This window comes from Mustela erminea, chromosome 17 (genome assembly GCF_009829155.1).
Source record: "Mustela erminea isolate mMusErm1 chromosome 17, mMusErm1.Pri, whole genome shotgun sequence".
NCBI lineage: Eukaryota > Metazoa > Chordata > Mammalia > Carnivora > Mustelidae > Mustela > Mustela erminea.
In genome coordinates, this window is record NC_045630.1 from 42096163 (window position 1) to 42115774 (window position 19612).

At 53.6% G+C, this 19612-nt stretch overlaps 1 protein-coding gene across 1 annotated transcript in view; it reads left to right on the forward strand.

Moving 5' to 3' along the window:
• The window catches only part of PKP1 (plakophilin 1), a 47992-nt gene that overhangs the window by 18225 nt on the left and 10155 nt on the right, over positions 1–19612 (forward strand). The window contains exons 3-7 of the mRNA XM_032318660.1: positions 12190–12584; positions 14980–15124; positions 16023–16230; positions 17046–17223; positions 18500–18614. Of these exons, the coding sequence (XP_032174551.1) occupies positions 12190–12584; positions 14980–15124; positions 16023–16230; positions 17046–17223; positions 18500–18614 (1041 nt within the window). The remainder of the gene's footprint in view (positions 1–12189; positions 12585–14979; positions 15125–16022; positions 16231–17045; positions 17224–18499; positions 18615–19612) is intronic.

Genomic DNA, 19612 nt, shown 5'->3' on the forward strand with positions numbered 1-19612 from the left:
TGGGTTGACTGGCTTGTTTGGGTTTTTTTTTTTTTTTTTTTGTCCTGGCAAGAACTAATGTACTCAACCAACAACAAGTGTTTAAAGTCCTGACACTATAGTTAACAACTCAAGGAGGAAGCAAGAGCGTCAGAGAGGATAGCATTCAGAGTGAGCTTGAACCCCTGCAGGCCTGCATTCCCTCAGCTGGAAGTGGGTGGGGGTCTCCTTCTCTACCTCCAGCCCCTGGAAGGTGGGGCCCCAGTCCCAGAAGGAGCAGGAGGTCTGGGCAGGACCCCCCCACCCAGGTTCTGGGGTGAGCGGGCAGGTGACACGTGGCCAGAAGGCCACCGGGCTCCCGCCTTCATCTGCAGCCGACTCCCACAGGGAAGAACTCCGATCTCCCATCCCTGTCCTCACTAATCCCTTCGGTTGGTAAATCGAATTTACCCCCAGTGCTCCTGTGTTTACTTCCCCACTTGATTGCTCCGTCTTTGTGAGATCGGTAGGTGTTCTCCTTCTTCTGATGTTCTGTGCAGGGAAATCAAGCTGCAGAAAAGTGCAGGGACTTGCCCGGTACCCCACAGGCAGACTTGGCAGAACGGAGTCCAGAGCCCAGTGGGCTGGAGTGAGTGAGGATCTCCTCACCCGCCCGCCCGGGATGCTGCAACGCTGGATGCTGGACGCTCCCAAGCTGGGAAACAGGGGGACCTGAGGGGGATCCACGAAAACTCAGCCCTGGGTAGATCTTCTGATGCCTCTTTTCTGGTTTGAGAGTTTTCCTTTTGTCACAGAGCTCAGCGAGACGAATGCAGCGGCATTTCCCAAGTGGGTGGAAGAGCTCTCCCCACCCTTCGCTAGGGTGAGGCTCAGCATTCTCCCCCAGGGCCCTGGCAAGTCTCTACGGAGGCCTTCCTGCCCCAAGAGAGCCAGCTCAGCTGAAAAACAAAATCAAATCAGGTGGGGAGTGGAGGAGGGGAGGGGTTAGAGACGCAGCTGGGAGGAGAAGCAGCTCTGGGGCTCTAGACTTCCAGTCCTCTCTCCTTCTCCCCTGCAGGCCGCCCAAGGGTGTGGCGTGAAGGGGATGAAGGTGGGGTTTGTGGTTCAGAAGCGCTGAGCTAAGTTGGGAGGGAGGCTGTTTGTGACTTCAGTGGGGGCTGAATCCTAGAATGCCGAAGTCAGAAGAAGCCTTTATAGGGCCCTCTGTAGCTGAGGAAACAGGATCAGAAAGGTGTGGTGACTGCCCAAGGCTGCACAGCCCGACACGGAAGAAACAGGACTGGGCCCGGGATCTCCCTTGGACTCTTGCCCAGAGCATCTTGTCACACTGTGGTCTCTGGGTACCCTTGCCACCATGGGCAACAGTGTTTCCCCAACCTGGGTCATTTGCGATCTGCTGTTACAATTTTTATGAAATCATTGACCAACTATGATTTATTGCTAATGTGCTTACTTTTAAATTTCAAAGGAAATTTTGAAAGGAAAATTTATATCACTAAAAAGTGAAAAAAAAAAAACACCCAATATTCTTTGCCATAGATGAAGGTTAACCATAACTTATAATAATAAATAAAATAAAAACAAATTTATTTAATTCCTGCCAGAGAAAGCCTTTTTTTTTTTTTTTTTTTTTTTTTCCTTTCTGCTCAGAAAGGGAGGCTGGCAAGTATTAAAAAAACATGCTGGCACCAACCTAGACTTTCTCCTTGTGGTGATCAAATGGAAAAAGGAAGCGCTTTCCATGCGCTCTGATGTGGGTTATTGTGGTGCCTTAAATGCTCTGACGTCACCTCACAATCACCAGCAGTGCCTATCCCACCCTTGGGGAGATTCTGGGTCACAAACTCATTGTGCAGGATAATTTGCCTAAAGCTGGTCCAGCAGGTCAGGTAAAGCTGAGAGCCAAGGGAAAAAGCTACAGAGTACATCCCCCTCCCCAAGGTGACCAGCCACATGCCAGACTGAACAGTTTGTTTTTAACGGAACATTTTAAAGATAATATATTTTTTTAACCTTTTGACCCGCCTTCACCCATTTCTCCAGCACCCCCCTTCCCAATTCTGGCAGCCACCAGTCTGTTCTCTGTATCTACAAGCTTGGTTTTTGTGTGTTTTTTTCTTGGGTTTTGGGGCTTGAGGGAGATGGATTTTAGATTCTACGTATAAGAGAGGTCATATGATAATTGTCTTTCTCTGTCTGACATAATTCACGTAACATAATACCCTCCAGGTCCATCCATGGTGTGGGGAATGACAAGATTTCATTCTTTTTATGGCTTCCTAATACTCCATTGTGTGTGTGTGTATATATATATATATATATATATATATATATATATATATATATATATATGCCACAATTTCTTTATCCATTTATCCATTGATGGACACTTAGGTCATTCCCATGTCTTAGCCATCGTAAATTCTGCTTCAGCGAACACGGGAATGCACAGATCTTTTCAAGTTAGTGTTCTCATTTTCTTTGGATAAATGCCCCAAAGTAGAATAACTGCATCACACAGTAGTTCTATTTTTAATTATTTAAGGAAACTCCATCCTGTTTTCCACGAGTATGCATTCCCACCAACAGAGCTCAAGGGTCTCCTCTCTGCATCGTCACCAACATTTGTTATTTCTTATCTTTCTAGCCATTTTAACAGGTGTGAGGGGATATCTTGTTGTGGTTTTGATTAGTATTTCCCTAATGATGAGTGATGTTGGGTACCTTTTCATGTACCTTTTGGCCATTGGCATGTCTTCCTTCGAAAAATGTCTATTCATATCTGCCCATTTTTAAATCAGATTTGTGTTTGTCTTTTCCTGCTGATTTGTCTGAGTTCTTTATATATTTTGGGCATTAACTCCTTATCAGTTATATGATTTGCAAGTATTTTCTCCCATTCAGTAGGTTACCTTTTCATTTTGTTGATGGTTTCCTTTGCTGTGCAGAAGAGCTTAGTATAATGTTGTCCCACTTACTCATTTTTGCTTTTATTTCTTTTGCTATGATGTTAGATTCAAAAATCTATCACCAAGATCTATGTCAAGGAGGTTACTGTTTTCTTCTAGGAGTTTTACGATTTCAGGTAAAGATGATGATTCTTTTTTTATTTTAAAATTTTATTTATTTATTTGGGAGAGAGAGAGAGTGATCCCAAGTCAGGGGAGAGATTCCCAAGCAGACTCCATGCTAAGTGCAGAGAATGACCTGGGGCTCAATCCCAGGACCCCAAGATCATGACCCAAGCCAAAATCAAGACTTGGACACTTAACATACTTAGCCACCCAGGCCCCCCAAAGATGATGCTTCTGACTGAATGTTTACAGTTCTCTGAACTAATTGATGGCTTGGTCAGTGCTAAACTCTGTGGGATTGCTCCCTGGGGCCAGCCAGGAGAGGGTCCCTCGGAAATCCTGGGCCGCCTCCACATCTGCCTACGGTCCTAATCCTCTCTTAGAGGCCCCATGATGTTGGGACCAAAATGGGGGTGCTGTGAAAGGAAGCCTGGGAGAGTAGTGGGGCTCAGGGCTAGCGAATGCCCCAGCCCTCCCTTTTCCCTCCTGACTGCCCCTGAGGCTTGAAGCAGGGTGGCCCAACTCCCTCAACGTGAAGAAGCTCAGTGAGATTTGGCTAATTCCAGGAACTCCAGGCCCAGCCGCAGTCACCGGTCTTGACATGACCCCCTGCTTTCCCAGCCCAGTCTTGTGTGCTCAGTGGTGCATTGGAGCAAGGCTTAGTTGAAAGGGTATCAGTCACTTTTCTGCATCTTCACTCTTGTGGTCCTGGCCAAGACAGACCAGTTGTCATGACCCCAAGGTCTCCTGGCCCACTGGTGTCCCTTGGAACAGAGGGACGTCTAGCTCAGGTCTTTGGGCAGTAAGGTTGTGTCACACAGCTAAGGAGCTATATTCTTCCTAAATGTCTCTAAGGATCTCCCACAACAGGCCAAAAGCAGGCGGTGGAGACCTCCTATATATGCAGCCCCTGGGCAAGGAGCTTCCTAGGAGTTCAGGGCCAGCAACTAGCCAGAGATACAGGTGGCGTTCCTGCAGAGCACCCCCTAGCTGCAGGGGCTCTTGGCCGTGTAGTCTTCCTTCATGTCACCAGGCTCTGGCAGCTGAGTGGCTGGAAGACAAACACCAGGAGGGAGGTCGGAGACCTGAGTCTTGAGTCACAGTCTGCCACATCTTAGCTGTGTGGCCCTAGCCAAGCCTCGAGTTCTATGCACTTAATAAATGCTCACAGAGAGCACGAGGATGTCGCCATCTGCCCTGACACTTCACTGGCAAGGCACAAGGCAGGAGGGCCGTCCCACAGGGGTCTCCAACAAGATGATGAATGGGAAGCTCTTTGCATTTGATTGAAAGGGTATCAGTCACTTTTCTGCACTTTCAGTCTTGTGGTCCTGGCCAAGACAGAGCAGAGCGTCATGCCTGCTAAGGTGTTTTTACAATAAGTTCAGGAACTTCCAAAGATCTTCCCGACCACAATCCACTGCCAGCAAAGTGATGTGTGTCTGTGTAGGCGGGTGTGCATATGGGAGCACACACGGGCACACAGGCCCATCTTCCAGAGTGGAGCTCTACCACCCGAGCCTGGGGAGAGCCAGCCACACTCTTCCTCCTGCCAGGTGAAATTCTTGGCCTTCTCAGCAGTGGGAGTAGTTTCCTTCCACTAGCAGGGTCTCCAGGGAGCTCTGTTTGGAGCCAAGTAAGCATCTGCCCCTGAGGATGTTCCCACCTCATGGCCTTTGGCCTCCTCTTCTTATGTCTGGATGTACCCCGTGGCCTCACGTGTGGGGGGGGAGCAGTGGTTAAGAAGGCCACTGAGCATCCCCCAGACCTTCCCCAGTGTTGGCATGGGGTGGGCGGGTGCCCAGCTTAGTGGGATCTTCCTGACTCTCAACTATGCTCTTCAAGGAGCTGATGTGTTCTCGCAGATTCCAGGAGTTATTTCACATTGAAACCTTATAGGGCTTCTCCCCAGGATGAACAGCTGCTGGGACGATGGGGTTAGCCCCTGGGTTCAAAAGGCAGAAGCTGTGGCCACAGAACAGGGGGCTCTTGGAGGGCAGGATAGTCATGCCTCAGACTTATCTGAGCATGAGCCTGTGAAAGAGAGGTGGCCGAGGTTCAGGGTTCCTCTGCCACGGGGCCTGTTCTCACTGGTAGTAAACACCTGCTGGGGATTTCTTTTTCCAAATATGACACAGAGTGTACACATGAAACATAAGTCCTTGTTCCCCAAACCCATCCTGGGAGTTCCAGGGCCTGAGAAAAAACCATTGCTCAGCTGTGAAGGGGGGAGAGGTTCTGGAGAAGATTTTCAGAAAATCCACATTTCCCCCCAGGCTAGCAGTGAAGCAGGGAGCCGGGCGTGGAGACAGAGCTGGGTGGGGGGCACCACAGTGGTCTGTTTGGACGGCAGGTATCATGGAGCACCAGCTCTCTGCAAGGGGCTGGGTGCCCAAGCACACTTTGGGCCCAGTTGCCCGATAGCACCAGGAGCCTCGGTAGGCCTGACCCTCCCACCAGCCTGGGATGCAGACTTGGAGCCTGGAGCCCATCAGGACAGGACGCCTCTTTCACCGGAGCTGTGAGCTCCCTGGAGAGAGCAGCGCCATCTTGAAAGACCCACAAGCCACAGCCTGGAGTTGGTGATTTTTAGGATCTTACCTAGTTGGGCTGCCGCTGTCCAGATACTTTAGAAAACTTGTTCTGAATCACCCACTAGTTTCATACTACTCCCCTGATCAATGCCAGCTCCCAGCTTCCACCTCTCAAGATGACAAGGGACACTAATCATTACTAAGCAGATCTCTGATGAACTCTGCACTCCACCAAAACTTTCATGGGTTGGGGTTCTATATATACAGGATATATATTATAAAAAATATATATGTATAGAAATATATATTTTTTATATAATATATAAAAATATGTATTTTAAATATAATATATAGAAATATATTTTTAGTATTATATATTATATATAGAAATATATGTTTTAATATAATATATACAGTATATATTAAAATTCAGGTGGTAGAAGCTGCCCAACACCTGACATCAGGCTGTTTCCAATTCCCGGTGTGCCTAGTCTGAGTAGACACCCACCAGCCCCTGTCCTTCAGTTTGCAAACTGGAGTTCCTTCCTGAGTAGGCACTGCGGGACTCAGGATGCTGGGGATGGAATCATGGGAGAGCTCCTCCCCGCCCTGAAGGGCTCCCCAGCAGGGACCCACCCACCACCGCAGCCTCCAAACAGAACAGGTCTGCTCTTTGCCCGGATGTCAGGGTTTTGTGAGTGGTGCGCAGCTCTGCTCTCCACATGCTGCACAAAGCCACGTGCCAGAGAAAGAAAGGAGGACTAGCCCAGGGTGGGACCCTCTGCTCCCCGCCAGAGAGGGAGCAGAGCTCAGGAGGAGACAGGGAACGGCATTCCTCCTGCCCAAGTCCCACCTTTGGTGACTCAGGCCCAGCAGCTCTCTGCTTTCGGTGCCTCCAGCTGCTGAGTAAGCAGCCATCTCTGCCCACACCCCCTCCCCCCAACCTCCTGTGCCCTGGGGCCTGCATGCCCCCTCCTGGGCAGCCCTTGCTGAGAGAGGACCTGTGCTCTCCAGTCCCCCCAGAAGAAGAGGAACAGAGCTGCCACACGCATTGTGAAGCTCCCTCTCCTCCCTGCCACCCCCGCCACCCCCGCCCCCCCCGCCCCCCTCTGACTGGCCAGCTGTGCCCAGTCCTGACCAAAATCCCAGGAAGATGGAAGAGAGCATGCCTACTGCACCAGGGCCCGCAAATGGGCACTGAGGGGGGACCAGTAGGTACAAGGGGAGTAGCAAATGGAATCTGTCCTCAAGGCATTTTCAGTGTGAGTCCCTTCTCAGGAGGGGCTTCCCCCCGGCCCAGGAGGCAGAGGACCCCATGCAGTTGTGTGTGCGCCCGTGCTCTCATGAGCAGGGCGTTGGAGAGCGCACTGCTGAAGGCTGCCCTGCTGGGCACCGCGCTGGGTGTGGGACTCAGAGGGAAGAGCAGGGTGTGTCCTGCCAGAGAGCCGGTTTGGCCAGCCCCACCTTGCTGGCAGAAGCTTGGTTTCAAAATGGGCTAATAGCTGGGGTCACAGACACTCTTTTCATCTTGGTCTGCCCAGCACATGCCTGACTCCTTCTGTCTGGTCAGCCAGAGCTGGAAAGGAACTCTCTAGGCTTAGCCAACCAGCTAATAAGGCCCAGGTCAAGGAGCAAAGGGAAGAATCCTGGACCTGCATAGCCTGAAAAAGCCTCACTGGGCCACCCTCACTGACTGGCTTGCCTCATCTAGAACCCCTCTGCCTTCCTGGCAACTTGTTTCATTGTCAAGGACCCCCTGTGGCCCATGGAGGCTGTGGGAACCCCAGTGCCAACCAACAGCCCTGATTTCCATCCCTGGCACAGATTCCCGTGGCAAGTCAAGGCCCTCCTTTGGGCACTTCTAGTGAGGCCAGCCCTGCTTGAGGGCCCTAGGCACAGTGAAGGGCGTCTTTTCCCTGGAGAGCTTGGGGAAGATGGCAGAAAGCATTAACGACTAAAGAACACATAAGGTCACAACCAGTGGGGGTGTGCAGTTGAAGAAGTCTGGCTCTGGGCATGACAGAAATCTGAAGAAGGGGCCTTGCTTGAGTCAGAGCAGGCTCTGTGCAGATGACTGGGGAAGAGGTCTTGGAGAAACATAGTATTTGGGAGGAGGGGCAAGGAAAGCTATGCAGGATGGAAAAGAGGCTGGGCAGAAGCAGGATGTGGTCAATGTCACCAGATGGCATAAAGGGGTGTATTGGGGAGGGAAGAGGTGACTGGATAGGCAAGGGGACCAAGCTGATGAGTTCTCCTTGCAAGAAGCAGAGAGAGGAGCACCTGGGTGGCTCAGTGGGTTAAAGCCTCTGCCTTCAGCTCAGGTCATGTATCCCAGGGTCCTGGGATCAAGCCCGCATCGGGCCCTTTGTTTGGCAAGGAGCCTGCTTCCCTTCCTCTCTCTGCCTGCCTCTCTGCCTACTTGTGGTCTCTGTCAAATAAATAAATAAAATCTTAAAAAAGAAGAAGAAAAAGAAGAAGCAGCAGCAGCAGCAGAGAGATACTGTGGACTTGTAAAGCAAAGAAAGCTTTGTCGGAAGAAGGTCAAGTGGATGGCACCACCAGGAAGGCACCAGGGCCCCAAGGGCTGGGTTGGAGGCTGGCGGGAGGCGCTGGAATTGTCCAATAGTGACCTGAGGCTTACTGGAGCCACAGTCTGGGCAATGGGAGTGGGAAGGGAGGAGTCAGAAAGGAGTCTCAGTTGGAAGGACAGAAGCATGCCATCTCTTCCTAAATGACTGGTCACTGTCATGTCCCATGATCTTGGGCCAACAGGAGCTCCTCCAGTTTCGGGGCCTCTTCAGACTGAATGAGACTTTCAAGGGGAAACTGACTATGTTCAGTTCTTTGAGGCCCTGGGTCTTCGGCTGTGTTAGTTTAGTTACCTTCCAGGACTCAGTTTCCTTGCCTGCAAAATGAGGGGGTAGGCCTCTGAGCACTTCCTGACATGACGAGGAACAGGAATAGGGTCTAGGGAGCATTCAGCAGAACATAAAATGCCACAGTTTTCCAAGAACAAAGGGAAGGAGAGAAAATAGGTGAATTACAAGACCTAAGTCATTAGAGAAGGGAAAGCAGAACAGGGCCTGGCTAAGAGAGTCTCCTCGCTCAGGGCAGCTCTCTCTGTGCCACCTGGAAGGTAGTTCCAACTGTTGACCTCCTGAAGAGCCTCACTGGTCTTCCAGGTGGAGTAACATGTCTCTCTGGACACACCCTGGGCCCCCCACCCCCAGTTGTCCAGCCCAGCCTACTCTCTGGTTGAGGGTCATCTCTGGCCCCAACAATAGTCAACTTTCTAGCCTCTGGAATGTTCTGATGTGTGATGCATGGACCATACCACACGAGACTGGAGTTTCCCAAGGAAGCATGAGCTAACCAGACAAGGGGCGTGTGTCTATGTCTCACTGTCCTTTGTATTCAAAGCAGAGGATGCTGCCAGCAGATCACTATCTGGGTATGGGGGTGTGCCTGGGAGACCCGGCACTGGCAGTGAAGCTTTCCCACCTGCTGTGGGCACCTGGGTGCTCACTCCCCTCGTGTTTTCCGCTCTGGCTGCAGCTGCTCGCTCAGGACCTGGAAGGGAGGGTTTGGAAATGTGTGGGGGCATTCTTGCTAATCATGATGACTGCGAGGCACGCTAGCATTAGGGCTCGGGGGCCAGAGGCAGCGCAACATCCTGTCGCGCTTGGGGGAGCCTGCACAATGAAGAATTGTCCTGCCCCAAATGCCGACAGTGCCCACGTAGAGAAACACCACGTCATTCCATTCCGTCATGGAGCCGTACAGGAGGGCCTCACTCCTCTTTCCTTCTGAAACCTTCTGAGGCAGGTTCTGTGGCCATTGGGTGAGACTAGTGTGGGGCTCTGAATACCCGTTTCCTGGACTGGCCTGGACTCCCAGGTCCGTCCCCGCCAACTGTCAACCTGGTGGCTCCTTAGGTCTGGCTGTGGTGAAAGGCCACCCACAGTCGCATCCCAGGGATACAGATATCCGAGGGATACAGATGTGCCTACTAAACAAACATTTAGGTCACGCACTGTCCTAAGCACTTTACAAACATTCATTCACTGGACTCTCCCCATACTGGGTACAATTATAATCCCAGTTTTACAGATTTAAAAAAAAAAAAAAAAAAAAGGAACTGAGGTGTGTTGTTTTCAAGTGAGTTGGCCAAGGCCCCCCCATCGGGCTGTTAACATAGCCAGGGCTCGGCCTCAGCAGTGTAGCTCCAGAGCCCGTGTCCTTGACCACTGAGTCTGCCTCTGCCCAGGGAGCTGGACGAATGGCCTGGAGTCCCAAACCTTCAGCCTGATGGACAGCAAAGGGGAAAGGTCACAGGCAAGGAGGCTGGTGACGGCCTGCTTTGTCTGAGCTTTGGAGGGAAACCCCGACCCCCGGACTAGGACAGGGAAGGACCTGGCAAAGAGGAAGTGTGGTCCCCACTTGTTCAAGTAACAGTAAAGTGACGGGAGTCACCCAAGGCTCTCCTCAGCCTCCAGCAGCCATAACACAAGGAGCTGGGGTGGGGCTCCCGGGAATGGGTGACGCCACTAAGATGCGGCTGGTGCGGGGAGGGCAGGAAATGCAGTCCCACGGGGTCAGCCCTGCCTTCTCCACCACACCTGCTCCCTGGCGGGCGCAGCCGGCGCCCTTCCCCGAGGCAGCCCACCCTCGCGGAGACTTGGCAGGAAGGCCCATTGCTCCTTTTCCCAGCACAGGAGCGGCCCAAAGCCTCTGTCAGTCTTCATCAGCATGATCACACGGTCGCTGGGTTGGGTCCAGGATGAGCGTTTGTACTCCTCATCAGGTGTCTGGGCTGACGTCAGGAGTGTCATTTACTGAGAACAAGAGAGTTCCTTGTTGCATTTCCATTTAAGGCTTAGCCCGCCATGGGAGCGCTCAGCCTGCCCTGCTATCATCACCTTCCCCCACCTTCCCCCACCCCAAGAGGATGGAGGGCTGAGGCGTGTGGCCATGGGCCTGAAGCAGGGGAGGCCTAATCGCACATTTTGTGCAAGGTGCACATTCCGTGTCAAAAATGCTCAGAAAATTGCCTCACTCCCTTCCCTCTGCCTGTTGCTGTTCATTTCTGCCTCCCCAAACACCTGCACACCTGTTCCCTTTGGGGTAGGCTGGTTGGACCCAGTTTGGGGAAGAAAACTGTGCCCCCCACGAATGCCCAGCTGAGCATGTAGGTAGAGGAGATGAGAGCGCCATTGTCAAGGTGAACAGTTTGTGGCTTCTGACTTTTGGATGCCACTTCTGACTGGGACCTTGACCCACGGGTGGTTTCCTGCTAAGACTCTCCCGGAGCGGGTGCTGAAAGGGGTTCGGCCAAGAGAAGGCCCTCCCCAGCCTTGGGTGGCTCGATCCGGTGTGGAGGAGAATAACCCAGTTGTCTAACCACCCTCCTCCCCCCTCAACACACACACAGGGGGTGAGGCAGGCAGCCTCTGGGCGGCTAGGCTTGGCCCTGGCTCATCCCAGCCTAGGTGAGGTCCAAGTCAGCCCCTGTGTGGAGACACTTCATCTCCACAGACCCAGTGTTACCCTCTAGTCTGAGGACAAGTCAGAGCAGGCAGACCCACCACCAGCCTGGGAGCTCCTGGGAAAGTCCCCCTTCGACAGATCCATTCCGAGCTCCTTCCCACAGAATCTCCAGCTTTGTAGGCTCTTCCCAGGGAGGCTGCATCCCCAGGTGAGCTCGCACAGAGCCCCTGGGGGTTGCCTCATTTCCGTATGTTTTCCTGTCAGACTGAACCTCTGCCCAGCCTCTCCCTCCTGCAAGCCTGACTAAAAACCCAGGAAGCCCCCCTTGCACCCAACCCTAAGCCCCTGGGCCTAACTCCATGCACACCGGGGCTCTTGCCATAGAAGGCCCAGGAGCAGAAGCATTTTTTTCCCTCTGGCCTGCGAGGGGTTCCCCTGGAGGGCCTGTTACCCTTTGCTTCTTGCCCAGCAGAGGGGAGGCAACACGAGGAGTTCAGCAGGGAAATAACAGTGGTGAACAGTCCTGGCCAGAAAAAGAGACGTTTCTCCCACTCTGAGTACAAGTGGACAAGGAAGGTGGGCCATGTTGGAAGCTGCCGGTATCTGGGAATGGCACAGCGCCACAGGGCAAGGACTTGGGGACGAAGGAGCAGGTCCGGTGTCACCCTTCCCTCCTGAGTTAGAAGTCCCCGTCTTCTCTGGGCCTCCGACTCCCCACCTGGCCAGGGCCATCCACGTAGGACTGGATGAGTTCCTGCACCCCCATAGTAAGAAATGTGTTTTCCAGCCCAGCCCAGACCACAACACAGCACGCGTCTCTACCTCACGCCTTGCACTCTGAGGGCTTCCGTTCCAGCATCTACCACGCTGTCCTGGTTTTTTAAGCGAGAGTCACAAATCGGCTAAATGGATTTCACAATCCATAATGGGTCACAACCTGCGGTTTGAAAAAATAATATGTCAGATGATGAGGCCAAGAGGCCTTCCACTCTGAACGTCCTGGGGTTCCATGAACGTTATTACGGAGGCCAGGGAGGATGGGGTCCCATGGCCAGCTGGATCCAGAAGCCCCGGTCGGGAATCCCCACTGAGCCTTCCCTCCTTTCTCTGACCAGATCTACAACGGGACCCTCAAGCGGGAGAATGACAACAGGCGTTTCAGCTCCTACAGCCAGATGGAGAACTGGGGCCGGCACTACCAGCGGGGCCCCTGTCCCACGACCGGCGCGGGCAGTGACATCTGCTTCATGCAGAAGATCAAGGCGAGCCGCAGCGAGCCTGACCTCTACTGTGACCCCCGGGGCACCCTGCGCAAGGGCACGCTGAGCAACAGGGGCCAGAAGACCACCCAGAACCGCTACAGCTTCTACAGCACCTGCAGCGGCCAGAAGGCCGTCAAGAAGTGCCCTGTGCGCCCACCCTCCTGCACCTCCAAACAGGAACCCGTGTATGTCCCGCCCATGTCCTGCAACAAGGACCTGTCCTTTGGCCACTCAAGGGCCAGCTCCAAGTAAGTGCTGCCCGGCTGGGCAGGGGGCCAGGGTGGGGGGTCGGGGTGGGTGCAGACTGTCCACCTGGCTGCACACTGATGATAGAAAGGACCACCTTGGTCCCCAGAGTTCCCTTGTTCCTGCCTGGGGGCATTCCTGGAATGGACTGAGGAAGTCTTCAGTGTGAAGGGGGAGACAGAGTCCAGACATTAACACAAATGCTTGGGGTATGTAGGTTCTAAAGGGTCACAGGTTATGAACAGAGTGGGACTAATTAGAGAAGGTTAGCTAGACCAGTGGTGCTCCAAGCGTGTGCCTCAAAATAGTAGTGACAGCATCACCTGGGAACATTTTTGCGTTGTCCCCAGACCTACTGACTTGGAAACTCAGGGAAAGGCCTGACAACGTGTGTTCTAGCAAGCCCTCCAGGGGACGGAGAGTTTGTGACCTTAGGCATGCAAGTCTCCGTCTGTGTTCTGGAAGAGCAAAGGAGTGTCCCCAGATGTGGCCAGTGGGCAAGGGGGCCATGTTCCACCTTATAGGACAACAGACAACCAGGACAGACAGACATCGAAACTGAGGAACTGGATCTAGAGCTGAAGAACAGAGGATCTCTCTTGTCCCTCGACCCTGAAGGCCCAGGGAGAATGAAGCAAATGAAGCACGTGTCCTGTAAAGAGCCACAGGCCAGGGTGGCTTGGGGATGGGACAGGGTTCTAGGGGTCATTGGGCCTGCCCTCCAGGGCTCAGAGATCCATAGACCTCCAAACTGTTCCTTATCACTACCAAATGGTCATTTATTCATTTATTTGGCAAACATTTACTAAGCATCTACTATGTTCCAGGGTGTGTGGTAAGTGTAGGAGACACAGCCAGGAACACACAGCCCAGAGCTATCCTAGAGCCACACACTCACCTGATAAACTTCTCTTCCTCGAGCTCCAGGAGCTTTGCTTCGTCTCTAAACCTCATAGTCCCTTCTAGACAGGTGCAGGAACTCCCGAGGAGGAAACAAGGCACAGAGACGTTAACTCACCTGCCCAAGGTCACACAGCTGCTGCAGCACCCTGTGTTCTTCCCCAGTCTGTCTCACTGTTTCGATAATAAGCTGAACTCCATTGTAAAGCTGGACCTCTCCTAACTACTCAGAGGCTATCAGGGATATTTAGGATGAGTTGGAGAAGGACTAAGAAACCCTTTCCTATGGAGCAGGACTCGGGGCGGCAACAGGCCCTGGCTTATTGCCCCAAACCAGAGGCCCTGAGAGGACAAGGTCTGGGCAAGACACGGAAGGGGATGTATGATGAGCCATTTCGAGCTGACGTTTGACTGGCAAATAAGACATTTTCTCAACGCAGGGTGGGAGGGCTGCTGATACAAAACCAGAGAGCTCTGCTCCATGGGAGATTTTTCCCAAAATGGAGTTAGGATGCCACGCTAAAGCCACGAATATTTAGTGAGCATTTACCGGCAGGACTGAGCCCGGTACCCATGAGAAGGCACCTCTAGAAGTGCTGAGGAGATTCCTGGTGGGGTGGGGCTGGCTGCCCCAGGAGGGACTGCCTCCCGGAACTTTCCCCCTCTGTTGGGAACCAGGACACAGACAGGTGGAAAGGGCAGCCCGAGAGTTGACACCACAGGAGCTGGAGAGGTTCCTAGAAGAGAGGTGTCCTTTCCCTGGAATGTTCAGGGAAGCAGGACTTCAGCGAGGCACATGTGTTATGAAGGGAAGGGACACGGCCACACCTGAGAGCCATGTGGGTGCTCAGTGGAAAGATGAGTCTTGCTGGAGCCGACCTCATGAGGGGCTGGAGCGTGGGCAAGAGGGCAGAGCAGAGCCAAACAATTAGATTGAAAGGTGAAATTTTTTTTGTGGCTCAAAAAGGTTGACTATCAGCCATTTCATACGGTCCAGCTTAACCCGTGCCCTTGGATATTAGTCTAAGCAGTCTGCACTTGAACCTGCAGGATGGAGAAGGCACTGATGGGAACAACTCAGCGAACTAGGTTTTAGGAGTGCTAGTCTGGTAAAAGGGAGGAAATTTTTGGATGGGGGAGCTTGGAGAAGAGAGCCAGTTGTGGGGGTGTCTTGCTGTAGTCCCAGTGAGAGTGATTATGGCCAGAAGGAAGGCAGTGGCTGTGAGGGTGGGAAGAAGGAGCAGATGTGAGAATTGTTATGTAAGAAAATTAGCTGGATTTGGGGAGAGGTGAAGGCATTGATGGTTGGATAGAGAGAGAGGGAAAATGGAGGAAGGAAGGATGGATGGATGGATGGATGGATGGATGGATGAAGGGGCGAGTGGGTGGTTGGATGGACAGGCTATGGCAGCTTGGGCACACGGGGGGAATTCTGAGCCCCTAATCCCGGGGCTCCCAGTCTACCCTGGAGCCCACCCCACTGCCCATTGCCCACAGGATCTGCAGCGAGGATATTGAGTGCAGTGGGCTGACCATCCCCAAGGCTGTGCAGTACCTGAGCTCCCAGGATGAGAAGTACCAGGCCATCGGGGCCTATTACATCCAGCACACCTGTTTCCAGGATGAATCGGCCAAACAACAGGTAGCTGGCTGCACACCTTCCTCCCCCTGGAGGCCTGGGCAGGGACTGGGCGTGTCAGCCTGACCCCATTTAGAGATGGGTGGGGGCATTTGCGCTTGCTCCTTCTCACCCGGCCTGGCTGCCCGGGGCGAGGAGCGTGCTTGGCATCGCCTAAGATCACAGCTGAGCATCTTAACCCTCTAGTGAGTGGACATTAGTCAAGCGTGTCTCCCCTACTGGTCACATGGAAGAAACAGTCATGGGTTCAACAGACATGCCCTTTCTCAGATGCCACTAGACAACATGACTGCTTTCCATCCTTCAACTCCCCTCCCTACCGTCTGTCTGTCTGTCTCTGCCTCTCTGCCTCTCAGTCTCCATCTCTCTCCCCCTCTCCATAGCTGATCCTCTTTCTCACCAGGCTTCGTTCTTGCCTCCTGAGCCTGGCTGGTGGGAAGGACGCCTCTGGGGCTCTGCAGCTCAGCCCAAGGGTGTAGTGTCCTAAACAAACGGGTTTTCCAAAAATTCCATGATCCACCCGCATCCAAATTCCTGCCAGAGGAAAAGGAGTTCCCCTGGGAGGGTCTCTCTTACGTCTGTCCTGGTTTAGGATTTTGAAGTATATTTATATCTGTCTCCTCCTCTGGTCCTCACTGCTGTATTTCAGAGGAGGAAAGTGGGGCTCAGAGCAGAGGGGCGCTTTCCTGAGGGTCTCCTGGCGAGGAGGAGGCGGAGCTTGCCTCTGAATCCATCTTGGCTCCTGGTCTGGCCCATTGCTATGATTCCAACCTGCTCATTCATGTTGGTTGGCTTGAGTATTTCTGAACTGACTTTGGGTCTGAGAAGACTCACTTTGAGCAGAGCCATGAGATCAGCCTCACCTCCCTGACTGGGCAAGACGGCCCCCTTATCCCGACAGGTCTATCAGCTGGGAGGCATCTGCAAGCTGGTGGACCTCCTCCGGAGCCCCAACCAGAACGTCCAGCAGGCTGCGGCCGGGGCCCTGCGTAACCTGGTGTTCCGAAGTGTCACCAACAAGCTGGAGACCCGGAGGCAGAATGGGATCCGAGAGGCTGTCAGCCTCCTGAGGAGAACCGGGAGCACTGAGATCCAGAAACAACTGACCGGTAGGGAGCCCCTGCTGGAGAGCTTGGAGCTGGGGTTGGCAGGACTGCTGGCTGCAGTCCCAAGATGGGGTGTGGGGCAGCCCCTCCAGTCTGGCTCAGAGCACAGCCATGCAGACTTGACCTCAGGCTGAGGTCTTGGGAGCCTCCATGGTACTGGCCTTGGCCAGATTAGTGGTGTCCAGATGGTGCGTACCTGCAAGGGGTCAAGTTCTTTCTGAAGATAGAATGCAAAGCGTGGAAGGCTGGTGACCAGACAAGACCCTTGTTCAGCAGAGGCTGGGATCTGTAGGTGACAGGGAGGAAGAGAAGTCAATGAAAGCGGGAACTAATAGTTCTTAACCACCTTCCTGTGTCCAAACAATATGGTAAGCACTCAGGTCAGGGGCACAAGAGACAGAAGAAACTATGAAACCCTCAGACTGGATGGGGAAGAAGAGGCCAGGCACAGAGTAACCAAGATCAGTATTTCTGGAATAACTTTTAGGAAGAAAATAGAATTAGAAGACTCTGCATGCTAACATTTATATAAAAAAACATGAATCAATCCAGTGTTTCTGATCACCTTCCCTATTCATAATTTTGACCTAGATAAAGAACTCTAGATGTTCCCTGCTCTCACAGAACCTGCAGTCTTGTTGAGACGCTGGGAAGTGGGCTCAGGAAACAATCAGACACTAAGTGAAATAAACCAGGCCTACTTAGAAGGTGACCTTTTACCATTTGCCAAAGCAGGCTGGAGGCTGCAGGGTGGTCCCCTGTTGCCTGGGGTCTTCCTTGGCCTGGCATGTGTTGAGTTGACTGTCCCCGACCTCTAGGGCTGCTCTGGAACCTGTCCTCCACTGACGAGCTGAAGGAGGAGCTCATCGCCGATGCCCTGCCCGTGCTGGCGGACCGGGTCATCATTCCCTTCTCCGGCTGGTGTGATGGCAACAGCAACATGAGCCGGGAAATGGTGGACCCTGAAGTCTTCTTCAATGCCACGGGCTGCTTGAGGTGAGAGAAGAGTATGCCCGTGGAGTCTTTTGGCCCCAGCCCTGGGCTTTGCCCAGGCAGCCCCATCTCGGGCAGGACCAGCCAGGGAAGAGAACATAGAATGCAGTCTGCCTGGCACTGGTCTTCACGGGCAGACTCCAAGAAACAGAGCCCCAGTGTTCCTGATGTCCCTGCACCCAGATAAGGATCAGGACTCCATGACCTCCTTTAAGGGACCACAAATGACTTCTTAGAAATCTAAGAGTGGAAGTGCCAGATCTGAATACCCAAACTGCTTCAACCATTTCCCTCTCCTCTGTTTCCCAAAAATCCATTTCTGGTACTATCTTGAAGAGTGTCCTTTTAGACAAAAGGCGGCTGATGGACTCCTAATGAGTCACTTCCCAGCCATGGTGCTAACTGCCACATTCATTGGCATGAAGATGGCATGGCTCCGCCCAGAGTCTCCTGCGTCCCCCCTTGGCAGGGAGGAGGGATGCGGGTACGCTCGCTCCAGGAGTGCAGTTACAGGCTGGGTTGTGGGTGCTGGTATGGAGGTGAAGCTGTGGAACGGATCTCCTTTGAGGATCATACCCTGCTCTGATGGCATCTGTCTCCTTCAGCTCCTGGATGCTGCAGAGTGAGGGGTGCGGTGTCTCAGCTGGGGCTCCTCCCTGTCAGCCTCCAGGAGTGGGCTCCAGTGAGCAAAGCTGGGGTGTTAGGGACCTGATGGGCTGCAGGGCTATTGGCGGCAACAGGAACCACACTTGGCAGGTACCAGGCAAATAGGCCCAGAAGGAGCCCACTGCTGGGGCAGAACACAGCTTCCACAGGGACAGGGCATGTGGCCCCAGCCAAGCACCCCTCAGCTCCTTTCCCAGATCTAGCCCCTGGCCCCACAGAGAAACTGGGCAGGGGAAGCTTCCAGCCCCTGTTAACAGGTGCCCACTAGTGGTAGCGCATGTGTCTTGGGGTGCTAGCTGCATTAGAGCCCTCGACGGTCATAAAAGTTACAGGCCTGGAGCCCAGGTGGGCGGAAGGAGGGGTGGAAAGAGCTCAGTGCAGATGAGAGCCCGTCCAGCCTCAGCCACGATGGGGCGGAATGGCCTGAATGGTCTTTCCTTACTTCTTCCTCGTGCCTTTTGCTCTGCTCTCGTCCTACCAAACCTCCAACCTCATCCGCATCCCCTCGGGCCCCCTTCTGCCACCTGCTCTCCTCCCTGCGTGCCCCCCAATGACTCTCCACCCCCACCCCTCCTCCCCTGCCTCCTCACCCCCTCTCGGCTCTCTCCCGCAGGAACCTGAGCTCTGCCGATGCGGGCCGCCAGACCATGCGAAACTACACGGGGCTCATTGATTCCCTCATGGCCTATGTCCAGAACTGCGTGGCCGCCAGCCGCTGTGATGACAAGGTGAGCGCACCCAGGCAGCGCCCCACTCCGGCCCTGGACCCCAGTCCTCCTCTCGGTACAGCACTCCAAGGCCCAGGGCCTCCCCAGAATCAGTGAGGGCAGCTCCTTGGGCTCTAGGTCCTGGCATTTTTCTCTCCCAGGCTCCACGAGGCAGGTCTGCCCTTGAGGTGGCCTTCAAGATATGGTCCAGTGACAGGACAGAGGCCCAGAGATGGGCCAGTGAAGGGGACGGCTGGCTGCAGAGTGCTCTGCTTGCCGGGGAGAGTGGTTACAGGGCAGCTCCCTATCCCTCGATTAGAGGCTGTGTGAATGCGGACACTTGGTGACATCTCTGTTCCTCAGTGTGCACTTTATTCCAATGGAGATGATCATATCCTGTCTGCCTCCTGGGTTGGTTTAAGGCTCAGTTAGTTCATAAGCAAGACTCAAAGTGGGCCTGTGGCCAAAAGAGCGCCCCGTGAGCCATTACTGTCACTAGTGCCAAGCCCCGCAGACGGCCCCGAGGAGCCCCACTGATACCCCAGGGATCCTACCTGCACCAAGGCTCCCTCTGCTACACTGGTTTCCCACTGCCCCCCAGTGAGGCCACTGGCCAGACTGCCCTCCTGTCCCCTTTGAGCTTTGGGACACACTAGCACACACAGACAGGAAAAATCATGGAGGGAAGAGGAACTGAAGGCTGGATGTTTCCATCACGGCAGGACAGCAACTTGGGAGAATAGTGAGTTCCCACAGTCCCCGGGTGACCAGGGGACTCTCTGTGCACCATGGGCTCTGGGTCTGGCATACAGTTTCCCAGCGGCCCGCTCCTCCCCTGAAAGTAACAACAGGGCCTCAGGAGAGAGACAGTCCCGTGGAGGCTCGCCAGGTCCCAGGGGTCGTCATGTTTTCTTTTGCTGCAGATGCAGCATCCCCTCTACCTGTGTGACCCAGACCCAGTGACTCAGAGTCCCTTAAATCCTAGCAGGGCCATTGGACGGTCAGTCTGCTGGCCCAAA